Source organism: Salmo salar, chromosome 22 (assembly GCF_965601325.2).
Source record: "Salmo salar chromosome 22, fSalSal1, whole genome shotgun sequence".
NCBI classification, from domain to species: Eukaryota; Metazoa; Chordata; class Actinopteri; order Salmoniformes; family Salmonidae; genus Salmo; species Salmo salar.
The window spans coordinates 17855239-17873357 of record NC_138312.1 but is presented as its reverse complement, the minus strand read 5'-3'; the positions used below and the strand labels follow the sequence as shown (position 1 = coordinate 17873357).

At 40.0% G+C, this 18119-nt stretch overlaps 1 protein-coding gene across 3 annotated transcripts; it reads left to right on the top strand.

The window, feature by feature from the left end:
- The first annotated feature begins 5493 nt into the window (after positions 1-5493).
- On the top strand, positions 5494-16670 carry LOC106582876 (transcription factor E3). 3 transcript variants are annotated; one of them, XM_014166454.3, is made up of 10 exons: positions 5495-5890; positions 6958-7082; positions 7391-7602; positions 7752-7976; positions 8602-8697; positions 11054-11165; positions 11332-11382; positions 11517-11592; positions 11777-11924; positions 14340-16670. In XM_014166454.3, the coding sequence occupies exons 3-10, from the start codon at positions 7411-7413 to the stop codon at positions 14784-14786; spliced, it is 1347 nt and encodes a 448-aa protein (XP_014021929.1). In that variant the 5' UTR covers positions 5495-5890; positions 6958-7082; positions 7391-7410; the 3' UTR covers positions 14787-16670. The 3 variants fall into 3 exon arrangements, with proteins under 3 accessions (XP_045561189.1, XP_014021929.1, XP_014021928.1); XM_045705233.2 differs by lacking the exon at positions 6958-7082 and having other exon boundaries at positions 5494-5855; XM_014166453.3 differs by lacking the exon at positions 6958-7082.
- Positions 16671-18119: the final 1449 nt, after the last annotated feature.

Genomic DNA, 18119 nt, shown 5'->3' with positions numbered 1-18119 from the left:
TATTTTTCTGTCACAAGTTCAGATCTATGACTGTGGAGATAAAAGGGCAAAGACGGGTGGTTCAGCTGATGCTGCTGCCCCCATGCCGTGGATTTAAAGAATATTTTGAATGTTATATTTTGCCTTACCTCTCTTATCCTACCTCATTTGCACATGCTGTATATAGATTTTTCTACTCTATTGTTGATTGTATGTTTGTTTATTCCATGTGTAACTCTGTGTTGTTGTATGTGTCGAACTGCTTTGCTTTATCTTGGCCAGGTCACAGGTGCAAATGAGAACTTGTTCTCAACTAGCCTATCTGGTTAAATAAAGGTAAAATAAAAACTAAGAAATTCAGCAGGGCCAAGCACTCATGGCTGCTGGGAAGAAAAGGAAAAAACAGCAGAAAAGAGCTGGTATGTATTATGTTCTAACATTTTGTTGTGTAAATCCTTGGTTTGTAGATCACATGACAATCCTATTTTGTTACTTTGAGGTTAGTTGTTTTTTGTTATTCTACTGTTAGTACTGTAATTGATAGGTTGATCTGTGAGTTTATCCAATTTCCCGTTTCTCACCATTTTCTTTTCAGACAAAATTGCTACCGAACTCTGATAGCCTGATGACAGCAATGAACTTTGCATTTTCAGATGGCTGAAAATAAAAGGTCATCTAAGACGGGGTGTTTAAAAAAAAGAATGATATCTGTTCAGTCGATATTGTCATACCCTTTTCAAAACATCCCCTAGTGGTAGCATGACGTGCAATTCAGTCAACATTTTCCATATCAAAACTTGAGTACAGATAGACTTGTTGGTATATCAAAGGCCGAAATGACATTAGTAGCCATGTGAACTTGAACCTCACCGGCATATCTGAAGTGTGTGTCTGAGGTTGTGCATACGGAATATATGATCCTAATATTTTTGACCAACCTTTACTTGGCGATACTTAATTCACTCTCGATTTGGAAGGAACCTGTGTCAAACAAACTGTTTCTTACAGGTGGAACTTGGATAACTACAGAAATTACAGGCTAAGACTGGACAGAGAGAGAGGCCTATGGATTAATCTTATATTTCTCCAATGCCAAATCAGGAAGAGTGCCCACATTTTGTCTTGTCACCGTGGTCCCAGTTCCATTGATTTCTTTACAAATGTCAATGTGAGTGATTAATTTGTGCACCCAATGATTACAGTAGAACAAGCTAATCAATTCCAGTCTTGAGTGACCACCTGTTAAATATTGGTGCGTGAGCAGTTTACTAATACATAAGAAGACCCCCTGAGGCGCCACCACACCTTCGAGGAGTCGCCACACGACACATGATGCAGTTAGCAAACCTTAGAGCTATGAAGGACCAGAGCTTTCCCTATTGTTGTCAGTCTTTGTGGCCCGCGGTTAGTACTGAACCTACAGAGGATTCAAATGTTGTTGAAACAATGGGGCCTACAACCAAATGTAAATAAGGGACGTTTTTGGGAAACAAACTTGTGTGAGAAAACATATTAGACCATTTTTGCCTACCATGTCATTATTGTACTTTTGGAATGGTTTTATATTCATTTTCTGAATGGATATAAAACCTCCTGATGTAGGTCTGCCCATTTGAAGGTTTTCACTCCAAATGAGCAGACCTACATGAGGGTAGATATCCAGGAAGATGTATGGACTACCCTGGTGTAAATAGTTTATCAAGTCATTCCGATTACACAGATCAGGTGAATTAAAGGTTTATTGAGAGAAACAAGTGTCGTGACTTACTTTCATTCATCTGATGACTATTTATTTAATCCACTAACTATGTTTAATTGTTTACCTGATTTAAATGAATCATGTAAAAATGTACTCATTAGGATTTGGGGCACCAAGGAAGAGGTTGTTTAGAGTTACCATCTCCCGAATTAAACACTATAACGTGTATATATCTATTTCATCGATAAACAGTCATCTTATTAAACCTTATCTCTTATTATTCTGACCAGTCGTAACCTTGGATCTGCAAAAACCTCAGACATGCTCATGATTCAGTACTACACCAATTGGTTTAATTATTTATTTACTAGCTAACTAAATAATAACACAGAATAAACATACACCCTTTACATGAGACAAAGGTCCCTAGTGGACTGACAAGATATGTCTTGCTCCCCCGAGATGGAGAGGGGAAAAAAGAGACAGAGAAAGGGGGACACTTTCTATAACATTCTATTGTTTCCAGACAGCTTATTTCACTTATAATTCACTGTATCCCAATTCCAGTGGGTCAGAAATGTACATACACTAAGTTGACTGTACCCTTAAACAGCTTGGAAAATTCCAGAAAATGATGTCATGGCTTTAGGAGCTTCTGATAGGCTAATTGACATCATTTGAGTCAATTGGAGGTGTGCCTTTGGATGTATTTCAAGATCTACCTTCAAACCCAGTGCCTCTTTGCTTAACATCATGGGAAAATCAAAAGAAATCAGCCAAGACCTCAGAAAAATCAATTCTAGACCTCCACAAGTCTGGTTCATCCTTGGGAGTAATTTCCAAACGCCTGAAGGTACAACATTCATCTGTACAAACAATAGTACGCAAGTATGAACACCATAGGACCACGCAGCCGTCACAGGAAGGAGACGCGTTCTGTCTCCTAGAGATGAACGTACTTTGGTGCGAAAAGTGCAAATCAATCACAGAACAACAGCAAAGGACCTTGTAAAGATGCTGGAGGAAACAGGTACAAAAGTATCTATATACACAGTAAAACGATAACCTGAAGGGCCGCTCAGCAAGGAAGAAGCTACTGCTCCAAAACCGCCATGTAAAAGCCAGACTACGGTTTGCAACTGCACATGGGGACAAAGATCATACTTTTTGGATGAATGTCCTCTGGTCTGATGAAACAAAAATGTAACTGTTTGGCCATAATGACCATCGTTATGTTTGGAGGAAAAAGAGGGAGGCTTGCAAGCCAAAGAACACCATCCCAACCGTGAAGCACGGGGGTGGCAGCATCATGTTATGGGGGTGTTTTGCTGCAGGAGGGACTGTGGTGCACTTCACAAAATAGATGGCATCATGAGGGAGGAAAATTATGTGGATATATTGAAGCAACATCTCAAGAAATCAGTCAGGAAGTTAAAGCTTGGTCGTAAATGGTTCTTCCAAATGGACAATGACCCCAAGCATACTTCCAAATTTGTGGCAAAATGGCTTAAGGATGACAAGGTATTGGAGTGGCCATCACAAAGCCCTGACCTCAATCCTATAGAAAATTTGTGGGCAGAACTAAAAAAGCATGTGTGAGCAAGGAGGCCTACAAACCTGACTCAGTTACACCAGCTCTGTCAGGAGGATTGGGCCAAAATTCACTCAACCTATTGTGGGAAGCTTGTGGAAGGCTACCCAAAACATTTGACCCAAGTTAAACAATTTAAAGACAATGCTACCAAAAAGACAATGCTACCAAATACTAATTGAGTGTATGTAAACTTCTGACCCACTGGGAATGTGATGAAAGAAATTAAAGCTGAAATAAATAATTCTTTCTACTATTATTCTGATATTTCACATTCTTAAAATAAAGTGGTGATCCTGACTGACCTAAGACAAGGAATTTTTACTAGAATTAAATGTCAGGAATTGTGAAAAACTGAATTTAAATGTATTTGGCTAAGGTATATGTAAACTTCTGACTTCAACTGTATTTACATATGGGTGTCTTTGTCCTGAACAGGAAGTTCACTCTTCCATTCCCTTCTGAAGCCAGCCGTGCCGATGGTTCCAGTGGGGTGATTTGAGACTCGTAGTAGGATGGGATTGTATGAAGAATTCAAGATATTTGACTCAGGACAGCTAATCAGCTGTACCAGTGATTGTCTCAGAGGGGAGTTTGTCCTTTCTCCCTCGTTGATTATTGAAGGTTAAGGATTCAGACCACTATGGACATGAGCTGCAGCTCGTCGTCTCTCTGGTCTAAAGGAAGGTGAGTTTATTTCTTCACCTTGTGTTGAGGTTCAAAGTTTCAACCATTTCAAACATGTAGCTAACGCCTCGTTTCCTGGTCTAATGTTAATTTCGTTACCAAGGCTTTTTATGCAATCTGGCCAAAGGGGACAGCTCTGTTCGCCTGACAAGCTCTCTGACCTCACTTGGGCCATGGCTACAGTTTTTATAGGAGTTTCTCTTATACGTCCTAAAATCACATCTGATCTTAACAAAAACACTTTCATCATTTTTCATATGCACAACGTATTGGATGGAAACTTGATAAAGGGGATATACTTTCCAAGTTACAGTATTTCATCCATACAGTGTTTAATGACATCACAAAATGAAAACCAATGTTACATTCTTTTCTCCATAGTTCCCCATTGACCATATCCCACATTATGTTAGAAATATTGTTCCGTTATTCACTTCCTCCACCAAACTTTACAATTGGTACTATGCATTGGGGCAGGTAGAGTCCAATGGCAGCAAGCCTTACACCACTCCAGCCGATGGTTGCCATTGCGCATGTTGATCTTAGGCTTCTGTGTGGCTGCTCGGCCATGGAAACCCATTTCAATAAGCTCCTAACAGGTATTGTGTGGCCTACCACTTCATGGCTGAGCTATTGTTGCTCCTAGACATTTCCACTTCACAATAACAGCACTTACAGTTGACTGGAGCAGTTCTAGCAGGGCAGAAGTTTCACGAACTGACTTGTTGGAAGGGTGGCATCCTACACTATATTAAACTGATGCATTTGACAATGTTCAACTTCAATTCATTGGCGCTATGAAGAATAGCTTAACCGTACTCATTGATAACCTATTATATACTTTAGGTGAATTTACGAGGCATTGCTAGATTACCAGACTACCAAGATATAGCCTATGCGCACGGTTCTGATCCCTCGCCTGCTCCTCTTTCTCTTCGCTATAAAAATAACGCTAGTGTGTGTTTGGTCTATTGTGTGTTGAATAGCTCAGCCTACTCATTGATAACCCCTACTTTACTTTAGTGAACTTGCTCAAGACATTGTAGGCCAAGAAATTTCTAAATGCAGCATTGCTATAGCTTACATCTGTTGATTACTGATGCACAGTTCTGTCTGTCTGCCTAGCCATCACTAGCACATTAGAGGCTGCTGCCTATAGGCATAGACTACGAATCACTGATCACTTTAAGGAATGGAACACTAGTCACTTTAATAATGTTTACATATCTGCCATTACTCATCTCATATGTATATACTGTATTCTATACTATTCTACAGTATCTTAGTTGGTTCTGCTCCGATATCACTTGTCCTTATGTGTATATAGTCTTAATTCATTCCTACTTACATTTGTGTGTATTGCGTATATGTTGTGTAATTTGTTAGATATTACTGCATTGTCGGAGCTAGAAGCACAAGCATTTCGCTACACCCGCAATAACATCTGCCAATAACGTGTATGTGACTAATACTATTTTATTTGATTAGTGGCCGACATTACAAGCTGTGCCCCTCCCATCTCTCTCACTCGCTCTTTCTTTGCTGTGAAAGATGCGAGAGCTTGTGTTTTCAAGGAGACTACGGGAAATATTTTAGTCGTTGCAAAAATACTGAATCGTAGGAGTCGATTGAAGCTTGATACCGGGAAATGGGAGTAGACGGGCAAGGAGTGGAGGAATCGATTGTTTTGGAGGCATTTTCAGCAATTGGCACATTATTAGTTAGATACTGTATCTAGCTCGCCAGAATTCTAAATGTCATGCTAAATGCAGACATGACAGGGAACACGAATTCTCCAGTTGTTATTTTGACAAACTAATTGTCAAGTTTGACAACTTCCTGCCCGCCCCCCCCAAAAAAACCTCCCTGCTAACGTTGGCTACTGCTGCTCACACACAGGTGCCTCATTCTGAATTATTTGAACTGAAGTAAAGGTATGTTTTTGTCTTGTTTTTAAAGTGTTGAAGTGGTAACACAATCGTATTATAGTGGCCACACTGACCAACTTGTCTTGTTTGTTGTCCAACACTTTGGAAGCGTAGCTGTTTTCTCCGTAACGTTAGCAGCTAGCTAGCTAGTATGTCCACACATCTTTACATAAGTCGTCATTATTGTGTAACTAGCTAGCCAACCTCGTTATGGTCTAGCTATCCACTGCCTTTTAATAGAAAAGGAGTAAGCAAACTGAAGTGTACAGGTTTTAATCTGATTAACAGTTGGGGTGAATTCCATTTCAATTCAGTCAATGTAAGAGCTTTCCAATACAGATCGTTAAATTCTTGAACTGGACTCAATATGTTGGTAATCAGCAGAGAGGAAGCGAGAGGCCCAACTCGTCGGAAAATCTGTCTCCCTCCTTTCGCCCACCAAGGAAGTTGTTTTTGTATGGAGGTCAATGAGTGTCGAATTTGGTCAACAAAAAATGAATGACTTATTTGCTACGTGAGGTTTATTTAATCGAATAAAAGTGTTGTAATGTTTAAGTTGTTACGAGTGTGCTGATATAAGCAACGTTGGTGAAAACGTTTATCGGAGATGGCTATGCATATTGACGTCATGAGGATAGTAGCATAGTGTCTTTTCTCGCCATTGAATACCGGCGGTTGACGCCAACAACCCTCATGGAATATATTTTTTTAAGTATTACAATGAGACGTATCCACCAATCTTAAGAAGGGATAGGCGGGAACTAGACAGCCCACCGCGCCGCTGTGTGGACAACGTCTCCCATTGTTAGGGCGGAGAGACGTGTATCTTGTCAGTATATCCATGCTCTAAGATATTGGCATGGCTGTTTTGACCTTTTGCTTCTGGGGCAGTGGTATTCAAAGTCGTGGTCGTGTAACAAAATTAAGAGTACAGATTATTTAAAGGGGCAATATACAAACGTTTTTGAGAAAGATCATTTGAAAAATAAAATGTTAATGAGTAAATGTATTTATTGGTTTCTTTGATGAACATGTAATGAATTGAAGGTTATTTGTTGATATTGTGTCATTAGATTTTGGGTGGAAAAAATGCTGTCCCCAGAAACACTGACTGGAAAAAAAATGGGGTCCCCGCTGAACAAGTTTGAATACCACAGCTCTGGGGTCATGTATCTGGAGCCAAAAGGGGTTGACGGAAGTAAGGCCCATAAATTAAGTGTTTGGTCAGGAAGAACTAGAGTAAGCGAACTAACCATATGAGACCCTGCACCAATGACTGCATGCTCTACCACAAAACAGGATCAATGAAAGGATCAAGTGAGAATGTTGAAATAAATCCCATTTCAATTTATTCTGCTGGTTCATCTGGGTGTTGGAAATATAATCTTGTTCAGTAGTCTGACTTCCAGGGCTTGCTATCTGAGGATGAGGTAGGCCTATACAGCCAGGCCATATCGTACATGTATATATTCTTACCTCTCTCTTCCCTCTCCTGTTTGAATGGAGGTGTACAACCCAATTGAACCATGTCGTCGCGCGTGCTGCTTCGGCAGCAGCTGATGCGGGAACAAGCCCAGGAACAAGAGAGACGGGAGGCCCAGCAGCAGGACTCTGTGGCTCAGCTCAGGGCAACTGACTCCACCCCTGCCATCTATGTCACTCTGCCCCCAATGGCTGCTCGCCCTCCACCCGCACAGGTGCCCGTGGAGGTGTTGAAGGTGAGACTCCACTTCTAAAGGCTTCTCTCCAGAGGAACTACACTAGCATGGCATGCCACATCATGAAATAGTAGCTTATAACCTCCATACTAAATTGGCATGTTACAAGTTGCATGCTGTTTGACTGACATGTTCTTTAAATCCGTTAGGTGCAGACCCATCTGGAGAACCCCACCAAGTATCACATCCAGCAGTCTCAGAGGCAGCAGGTGAAGGAGTATCTCTCCACCACCCTCGGCAATAAGGTGGCTCCTCAAATCCTAGGTGTATCTCCCTTGCCACCGTCTAGCTCTGCACCTGAGATGACTCCCACAGCCCTCAGTGCTCCAAACAGCCCAATGGCTTTACTCAACCTGGGATCCAACAAAGAGGAGGTATGTGGTATGACTGAAGACCGCATTACACTGCAATACACCACTCACTTTGGCTTGTTGTCTTAAGTGGGATGTTATCATGCTACAGCCTTTTGCGGCAGGCATCAAATTAGTTACAAATCTAAACTCCCGCAATTTACAGACGTTTTGGTTAGTCTAAGTGGAATAAAGCTATGGGAAGTCCATGGATAAAGTTCACAATTGAATGGCTTCTCATTGTCTATTCCCAGACATATTTTCCATGAAAGTTTAGGTTGAAGGCCTAACCTACTGATCACTTAATTACTTTTTTGTTTGTTCTGTAATGCCTCTTGTCATGTTGCCATTGTTGGCTTAGTTGCAGTCTGCTGTTAAATACTACACTGGCAGCTTAATGATATCTGCACCTCTCTTAGACACATGCCTTTGCTTTTCAAATCATGCTTCATTAGGGCAAGATAATTACTTTGTGTCATTGTACCTTTCATATATATATATACACATTTCAAGTAAGTAATGTAATACAGTTAAATTCAAGCTGTCCTTTAACTTTCCACATTAAAAAAATATATATTTTATTAGCAGTTCTATTAATGTAAAGCTAAGTTATTCTATGCATTGGTTGGGTGTCTGTGTGTCTTTCCAGATAGATGGCGTAATTGACGACATCATCAGCCTTGAATCAAGTTTCAATGATGACTTCATGACGTTAATTGACTTGGGTCTACAGCTGCCTAGTACAGTATGTGGAAATTTGGAAATGTGTATTTGTCAATTGCAATTGGGCTAATCTGAAAACACAAGTATGGACAAATGTATGGATCTGTCAAATTAGTGACAATTATGCAGTGGAATTCAATTAACAACTAGCCTATCATTTTTGGAATTATCTTGCTATATCTGTTTTGTCTTGGTTGAATTTCTCAAACTGGAATTCACTGGTGCTGTAGGAGTAAACATACTCTTTTGGCACTGAACTAAGACTCGTCAGGCCAGTGTTGTCTGGGTGGGGTAGCAACCAGGGGAAATGGGAGAGGAGGACAAAGCATGCAGGGCATGGCAGTATGTGAAGTTGGAATGGTGGACAATTCAGAGGGTGCTCAAAATACGTTTTTAACAGTTGAGTTGTTAGAGGGAAAGAGATTGAAGAGATTGCGTTCCGCATCAGAGAATTGGGATTTTGGTTTTGCTTCAGGAGCATGAAAAGAAAAGAAAGAACTTTGAGGTAAATCAATCGTGTTGTTTGGCAGCACATCGCAAAGTGGCCTTGTTAAAACTTCTTCAGGATTAGTGGGTCCCCTGCGGAACGGTTGAGCTAATGTAGGCTAATGCGATTAGCATGAGGTTGTAAGTAACAAGAACATTTCCCAGGACATAGACATATCTGCTATTGGCAGAATGCTTAAATTCTTGTTAATCTAACGGCACTGCAATTTACAGTAGCTATTACAGTGAAATAATACAATGCTATTGTTTTAGCAGAGTACACAGTTTTGAACATGAAAAGTTATTAATAAACAAATTAGGCACATTTGGGCAGTCTTGATAAAACATTTTGAACAGAAATGGATCAGTATAAAACTTTGCACATACTGCTGCCATCTAGTGGCCAAAATCTAAATTTCACCTGGGATGGAATAATACATGCTGGGGTGGAATAATACATTCTCTTGCATTTCAAAGATGATGGTACAAAAAAAAACGTTTTTTTTCCTTTGTATTACCTTTTACCAGATCTAATGTGTTATATTTTCCTACATTCCTTTCACATTTCCACAAACTGCAAAGTGTTTCCTTTCAAATGGTACCAAGAATATGCATATCCTTGCATCAGCGCCAGAGCTACAGGTAGTTAGATTTAGGTATGTCATTTTAGGCGAATTGAGAGAAAAAAAAAGGGGCCAATCCTTATTAAGAGGTTTTAATAAGGGGAATAGACATTTAGCAATTTCTCTCACATTTATAAGGATTTATAGCCTACCGCAACACATGTCAGATTTGTTTCAAATGCGTTAATGCTTTTGGATAACTTTTCCTTAATTGAAGGTTCAACAAGGTATTAGGCTTGTAATAAATTGTGATGACTTGCTTGAGATTATATTCCATATAAGCCAGCCAACTTGTCGTATGGTAATTTAGTATCCTTGTGTACAGTCATTAAAGGTCAAATATAGTACAGTACTACAATGTAGCTTATCTTAAAAATGTTCTACTTCTACCAGGATAGATACAAATTTGAGTTATTGGAAATATAGGATGTTGAATTCCCATTATCAAATTGTATTTGTCACATACACAGTTTACAGCAGGTATAAAATGCGCAGTGAAATGCTTATGTGCTAACTCCCTCAACAAGGCTGTACATTAGTCAATAACAATAATAACAAAGGGTCAAGTCAAAAATGACAAGTAATAAGAGATAGTATGCATAGTAATAATGGACTGTATTACACTGTATTTACAAATATAAAGTGGGTAGTGACTTGGATCACACAGTGGAATAAATAGTTTATTGGTAGCCTAGTGGTTAGTGTTGGCCCCCTAACCGAAAGGTCGCTGGTTTGAATTTCCAAGCCGACTAAGTGAAAAATCTCTGTGCCCTTGAGCAAGGCAGTTATCCAGTGCGACTTACAGGAGCAATTAGGGTTAAGAGCATCTGCTAATTTTCGAAAATGTAACAATAGAACGGCAGCGTTGAGTGTGTGTTTGTGTGGGTAGTCAGTGCAAATCGTTTCTAAGGTGCAGGTCTCTGTTGGGAGACCACTAGAGTTAGCTATTCAGCAGTCTCGGAGCCTGCTCCTGTACTCCCTGTACACGACTGCGTGGCCACGCACGACTCCAACACCATCATAAAATTTGCAGACGACACAACGGTGGTGGGCCTGATCGCCGATGGCTACGAGACAGCCTGTTTTGAAAGTTATGACAGTTAAATGAGTATTCTGATACATGTAGAACAAGAAAACGTATGACAATAGAAAATATATTGAGTTGAGTTTTTATGTTTCAATAGTTTGTCCTGGAAGCTTGTCCAGGTTGTCAGTGTTAAACTGTGTTTGCTTTGATGTTAATGCAGTGGTTTCCCTTGCCTCTTACAGCTCCCTGGGAACCTTCTGGATATATACCATAGTCCTGGAATGGCAGCACCTACCCTCACTGTCAGCAACTCCTGCCCTGCAGATCTGACCAATATTAAAAGGGAATACTCTGGTATGGCCTTGTTCCTTTCCCTCTACTAAGAATGTTTTTTTTTGAGGGGGGGGATTATAAACTTCTTATGTAATGTCCTATGTAACTTTCCATTTTGTTAAATTGTAAGAATGGATTTTTAGATTGCACAGCAGCACCTCAAGTATATGTTATGTTCAATATGCAGATACCAAAGCGCTGGTGAAAGAGAGACAGAAGAAGGACAACCATAACCTCAGTGGGTCATACCTTTTTTATTTTTGCTCAATTCTGTATTGTTCTTTACCCTCTGATGCTTGACAGCTCTTGTTCCTCTTGGAGTGGCAGTGAGTTTCATTTCTAAATCTCTTTCCCCATTGTTTGTCTTGACAGTTGAGAGGAGGCGGAGGTTTAACATCAATGACCGCATAACGGAGCTGGGGGCCATAATACCCAAGTCAAATGACCCGTGAGTTTGTGTCGTTATTCTTCTCTTATTCAGGACATTTACTTTGGATGACTTGATCAGTGGTGGTATTGACACAAATTAAATCTCAATCAGATTTTACATTTTGGGAATGAAAAGCAATATTCAATTTGTATCAGATTTGATATTCCTCTCTAACAACCTTCTCTTTTTCTCATGGCTGTAGGGAGGCGCGCTGGAATAAGGGCACCATTCTGAAGGCCTCGGTGGACTACATCAGGAAGCTGCAGAAGGAGCAGCAGAGAGCCAAGGAGGTAGAGATGCGTCAGAAGAAGCTGGAACATGCTAACCACAGCTTGATGCTGCGCATCCAGGTCAGTTATTGGACATACAGTGCCTTCAGGAAGTATTCACACCTCTTGACTTTTTCCACATTTTGTTGTTACAGCCTGAATTTAAAATTGATTAAATTTAGATTTTTTTGTCACTGGTCTACACACAATACCCTATAATGTCAAAGTGGAATTATGTTTTTCAAAATTAATTAAAAATGAAAAGCTGAAATGTCTTGAGTATATAATTATTCAACCCCTTTGTTATGGCAACAAATTTGCTAAACAAGTCGCGTAAGTTGCATGGACTCACTCTGTGCAATAATAGTGTTTAACATTATTTCTGAATGACTACCTTATCTCTGTACCCCACACATACAATTATCTGTAAAGTCCCTCAGTCAAGCAATGTATTTCAAACACAAAGACCAGGGAGGTTTTCCAATGCCTCACAAAGAAGGGCACCTATTGGTGGATGGGTAGAAATAAAAAAGCAGACATTGATTATCTCTTTTAGCATGGGGAAGTTATTAATTACACTTTGGATGGTGTATCACTACACCCAGTCACTACAAAGATACAGATGTCCTACCTAACTCAGTTACTGGAGAGGAAGGAAATCGCTCAGGGGTTTCACCAATGAAGCCAATGGTGACTTTAAAACCATTACAGAGTTTAATGGCAGTGATAGAACTGAGGACGGATCAACAACGTTGTTACTCCACAATACTAACCTAATTGACAGAGTGAAAAGAAGAATAAAAATTTACAGAATAAAAATATTCCAAAACAAGCATCCTGTTTGCAATAAGGCTCTAAAATAAATTAACTTTATGTCCTGAATATAAAGTGTTATGTTTGGGACAAATCCAACACAATAAATCACGTAGAACCACTCTTCATATTTTCAAGAATGGTGGTGGCGGCATCATGTTATGGGTATGCTTGTCATCGGCAAGGAAGTTTGTTAGAATAAGAAGAAACGGAATAAAGCTAAGCACAGGAAAAATCATAGAGGAAAACCTGGTTCAGTTTGCTTTCCAACAGACACTGGGAGACATTCACCAAATCTACACTGGAGTTGTTTACCAAGACAACATTGAATGTTCCTGAGTGGCCTAGTTATAGTTTTGACTAAAAGCAGCTTGAAAATCTATGGCATGACTTGAAAATAGTGGCAATGATCAACAACCAACTTGACAGAGCTTGAAGAATTGTAAAAAGGATAATGTGCAAATATTGTGCAATCCAGTTGTGCAAAGCTCTTAGACTTACCCAGAAAGACTCACATCTGTAATCATTGCCAAAGGTGATTCTTAAAAAAAAAAATGTAATCACACATTTTTTTGGAATCCACACCATTCACAAAAATGGATCACTCCTACAGACCGTGAGTCACGTGGCCTTGGCTTGCCATATAAAGCAGGCAGACAGGCATCGAAGCATTCAGTTACTGTTCGATTGATTGTTAGAATGGGCAAAACTAGTGATCAAAGCGACTTTGAGCGTGGTATGATCGTCGGTGCCATGCACGCCAGATCCAGTATCTCAGAAACAGCTACCCTCCTGGGTTTTTCACGCACGACAGTGTCTAGGGTTTACCGAGAACGGTGCGAGAAACAAAAAAAACATCCAGTCAGCGGCAGTCCTGTGGGAGAATTGTTGATGAGAGAGGTTGGAGAACAATGACAAGAATCGTGCAAGCTAACAGGTGTGCCACAAACGGCGCGTTACAACAGTGGTGTGCAGAACGCATCTTGGAACGCACAACTCGTTGATCGTTGTCACGGATGGGCTATTGCAGCAGACAACCACACCGGGTTACATTCCTATCAGCTAAAAACAGGAAGAAGTGGCTCCAGTGAGCATGCGATCACCAACACTGGACAATTGAGGAGTGGAAAACATCGCCTGGTCCGACGAATCCCGGTTCCTGTTGCGTCATGCTGATAGTCAGGATTTGGCGTCAACAGTATGAGTCCATGGACCCATCCTGCCTGGTGTCAACGGGACAGGCTTGTGGCGGTGGTGTACTGGTGTGGGGAATGTTTTCCTGGCACACTTCAGGTCCCTTGATACCAATTGAGCAACGATTGAATGCCATGCCCTGAAGAATTCAGGCTGTTCTGGAGGCAAAGGGTCCAACCCTGTACTAGATGGGTGTACCTAATAAACTGGTCACTGAGTTTATATTTTATTTAATATATTTTTTATTTTTACAAATGTAAAAATGTTTCTTCCACTTTGACAGAGTATTTTGTGTAGATCGTTGGCAAAATAATTGAATTAAATCAATATAAATCCAACTTTGTAACAACAAAATATGGAACAAGTCAAGGGGTGTGAATACTTTCTGAAGGTACTATAGTTATCATGAATATAAGGAGAAAAAAATCTAGAATTGTTATCATACAATATATTTAGAGATTATTATTATTTTATTGTTCTTATGTGAAGGAGTTGGAGATGCAGGCTCAGCTCCATGGCCTCTCCAGCCCGATGTCCCCTGGCCTGAGTTCAGACCCCTCCCTCCTTCAGCAGCAGCACCTTCAGCAGGGAGACCATAAACTGGGGCCCAGCGCTGGAGAGGCCTGCTCCCAAACCTTTCTCAGCCTGGGGGCAGCAGCCATGGCGCAGCCTGTCCTTACCTCCTCCCCACCTTCCTCTGACTCCCCTGTGGTTGTGAACATAAACAGCCCCCTGGACCTGGGCAGTGTCAGCTTCACCGAGCTGGATGACCCGTCCAATGCTGGGCTGTACCTAGACGTGGGGTTGGGGGATATCATCATGGACGAGGGGTACACACTGTCCCCAGAGAGGGTGGACCCACAGTTTTTCGTGTCACCAGGTGCCTCAAAGACCAGCAGTCGTAGGAGCAGCTTCAGTATGGAGGAGGACTTGTAGCAGGGACATACTGGGGTCAAACTGGTAGAGAGAGACCAGGGAGTTGGGTAATGAGAGGGTTGGGGAAAGGAGGAGGAGCACTGGAAAATAAGAGCTAGAACACTGCTAATGGCACTGGACTCTGCTTTAAAACAAACAGCCAATGGTTTCACAAAAAATGACTTTGATCTGAATCATGCATTAGTCCAAAATAAATGGCTATCCTTTCCTCCCTTACCAAGTTAATATTGGTCCCTGAACTTAGAACCCCCCCCCCCCCTTTTTTTTTCAGCACACCATCAATGATAAATGCAATCATTTTCAAATGGAACATAGTACAATTAAGATATGGACACTGATTAAAACTTTTTCTTGCAAGCCTCAACTCAACCAAGATTTCCCTGCACAGACATTAAAGAGGAAATAGAGTGGTGGTTTAGTTAAGTACAGTATATTATTGCTTCATTGTAGAGTATATACTTTGTGCACTTTGTAACTTTTGTGGAAAGGTTCTTGTCTATTTAGTGAAATTGGCATGAACTACATAACCGGTGCTTTATTGAATTTTTTTTTTTTTTTTTTACTAGTTGAAAATCAGGATTTGTATAGCTTAAAGTACACAAGTGAATGCATTTTACAGATCTCGTGTTTGTCTAACAAAATGTACCAAAGGGATATTTTATTAAATATATAAGGCACATAGTTTGTGATATAAAAAGATTTGATAACCTCTAAAAACCAAAATATATATTTACTGTATCTTACATTTAAAAAATATTTGTGAACTTTCAAAACATGTTTGTTGCACCTTTTCCTGTTGTCTATGCATTTTTAAAAAGCTTTTGTCTGTTGAATGGCTATACAGCCGGTATGTAACTGAACTTACAATGAACAAAATGAATATAGAAGTAAAGCAAAAGCTGCTGCAGCTAGTCAGCCAAAGCAGGCCACATTTCACAGAATGATCATAGATTTAAGTCTTTATACGGGTGCATTATATATATATATTTTTTATAGTCAATGGAAGTATAGCTTTAACGTTTGGCACTAATCTCTGAAACACTGCATGCTGTGTGTGTTGCAGAAAGGTACTGGGCTATGTAGTATATTTCTTAGACGATCATATGGTAATTTGTGATGATAATAATATGATTATGTTGACTAAGATTTATATAGCGATTTTCCAAGGCCTTGTCACAGACTTTTAGCTCTAGACATAAAGTTACCTTTTTCTGAGTCATCTAATCTGAAAATGTGTAACATTCCACATGTTTTTCCAAGAGACTGAAATCCGTGCATGGTTAGTGTGTATCACTCCTCTAGCCCTCAGTCTCTCTTTCATTTGTATTGACAAGCTTTTCAAAGAAAAGTACGTTCATTAGCAGTATATGTTAGGGATCTGTTTACACGTCTGGAACTCTGTTTTTCTATGTGTTGTCAATTGATGCTTCTCACTGTTGAAACATTTGTGCCTTTCCTCCATGTCAAGGAAGATGGATGCAGAGTGTACTCTCCTAACAGGCTTTTATTTTTTTTAAACATAAAAAGAGAAATGTTTGACAAACTCAAAAAACAATGCAATATGTCTGATTATCTGAATTTTTTTATTTTTTATTGCAGTTTAGTGTTACTTGAACTGCGGCTGTGGTTTGATATGAGATCCTCTATTTTAAATCATTTAGAAAAATATATATTGCTGTTCTGATTTTCACTTATGGTTCTGCGTTTACTGGAACACAAACCTTTAACAGCTTTAATGGGAATATGTTGTTGGCCGCTTTGAATTATATTTGAAAGTGTATTGAATTTCTTGCTTTATCTATACTCAGCAATATTAAGCACTGTCACTCTTTACTGTTTTCTGGTATGTTTTAGTTTAACCAAAATAAAACATTTGAAAACTTTTGCCCTTGTTTTATGCTTTTCCCTACAGTGATGACATTTCAATTCCATGCTTTTCTTGTTGATCATGATATTTCATAATGGACAAAGTAAAGGGTTTTCAGAATGCAATGTGTCTCAATGGTTGGGCTTCATTGTTCCAAACACCCTTGCCTTGCATACCCACTGCTTTCTCAGACTGGTATCTGCTAAAGCAGCAGCTACTCTTCCTGGGGTCCACACAAAACATAAAACATGAGGTAATGCATAACATTAACAGACAAGTACATCACAAGGACAATATATTTCAAAATGTCTACATTGATCAGTCCAAAATGTCTTTTAAATTCTGTCATGGAAATGATTGTACAGTTGAAGTCGGAAGTTTTACATACACTTAAATTGGAGTCATTAAAACTCGTTTTTCAACCACTCCACAAATTTCTTGTTAACAAACTATAGTTTTGGCAAGTCGGTTAGGAAATCTACTTTGTACATGACACAAGTAATTTTTCCAACAATTGTTTACAGACAGATTAATTCACTGTATCACGATTCCAGTGGGTCAGAAGTTTACATGCACTAAGTTGACTGCATTAAAACAGCTTGGAAAATTCCAAAAAATGATGTCATGGCTTTAGAAGCTTCTGATAGGCTAATTGACATCATTTCAGTCAATTGGAGGTGTACCTGTGGATGTATTTCGAGGCCTACCTTCAAACTCAGTGCCTCTTTGCTTAACATCATGGGAAAATCTGAAAATAATTTGTAGACCTCCACAAGTCTGGTTCATCCTTGGGAGCAATTTCCAAACACCTGAAGGTACCACATTCATCTGTACAAACAATAGTACCCAAGTATAAACACCATGGGACCACACAGCTGTCATACCGCTCAGGAAGGAGACGCGTTCTGTCTCCTAGAGATGAACGAACATTGGTGCGAAAAGTGCAAATCAACAACAGCAAAGGACCTTGTGAAGATGCTGGAGGAAACCGGTACAAAGTATCTATATACACAGTAAAACGAGTCCTATATCGACATAACCTGAAATGCCGCTCAGCAAGAAAGAAGCCACTGCTCCAAAACCGCCATAAAAAAGCCAGACTACGGTTTGCAACTGCACATGGGGACAAATATCAAACTTTTTGGAGAAATGTCCTCTGGTCTGATGAAACGAAAATAGAACTGTTTGGCCATAATGACCATCGTTATGTTTGGAGGAAAAAGGGGGAGGCTTGCAAGCCGAAGAACACCATTCCAACCGTGAAGCACGGGGGTGGCAGCATCATGTTGTGGGGGTGCTTTGCTGCAGGAGGGACTGTGGTGCACTTCACAAAATAGATGGAATCATGAGAAAGGAAAATGATGTGGATATATTGTAGCAACATCTCAAGAAATCAGTCAGGAAGTTAAAGCTTGGTCGCAAATGGGTCTTCCAAATGGACAAGCATACTTCCAAAGTTGTGGCAA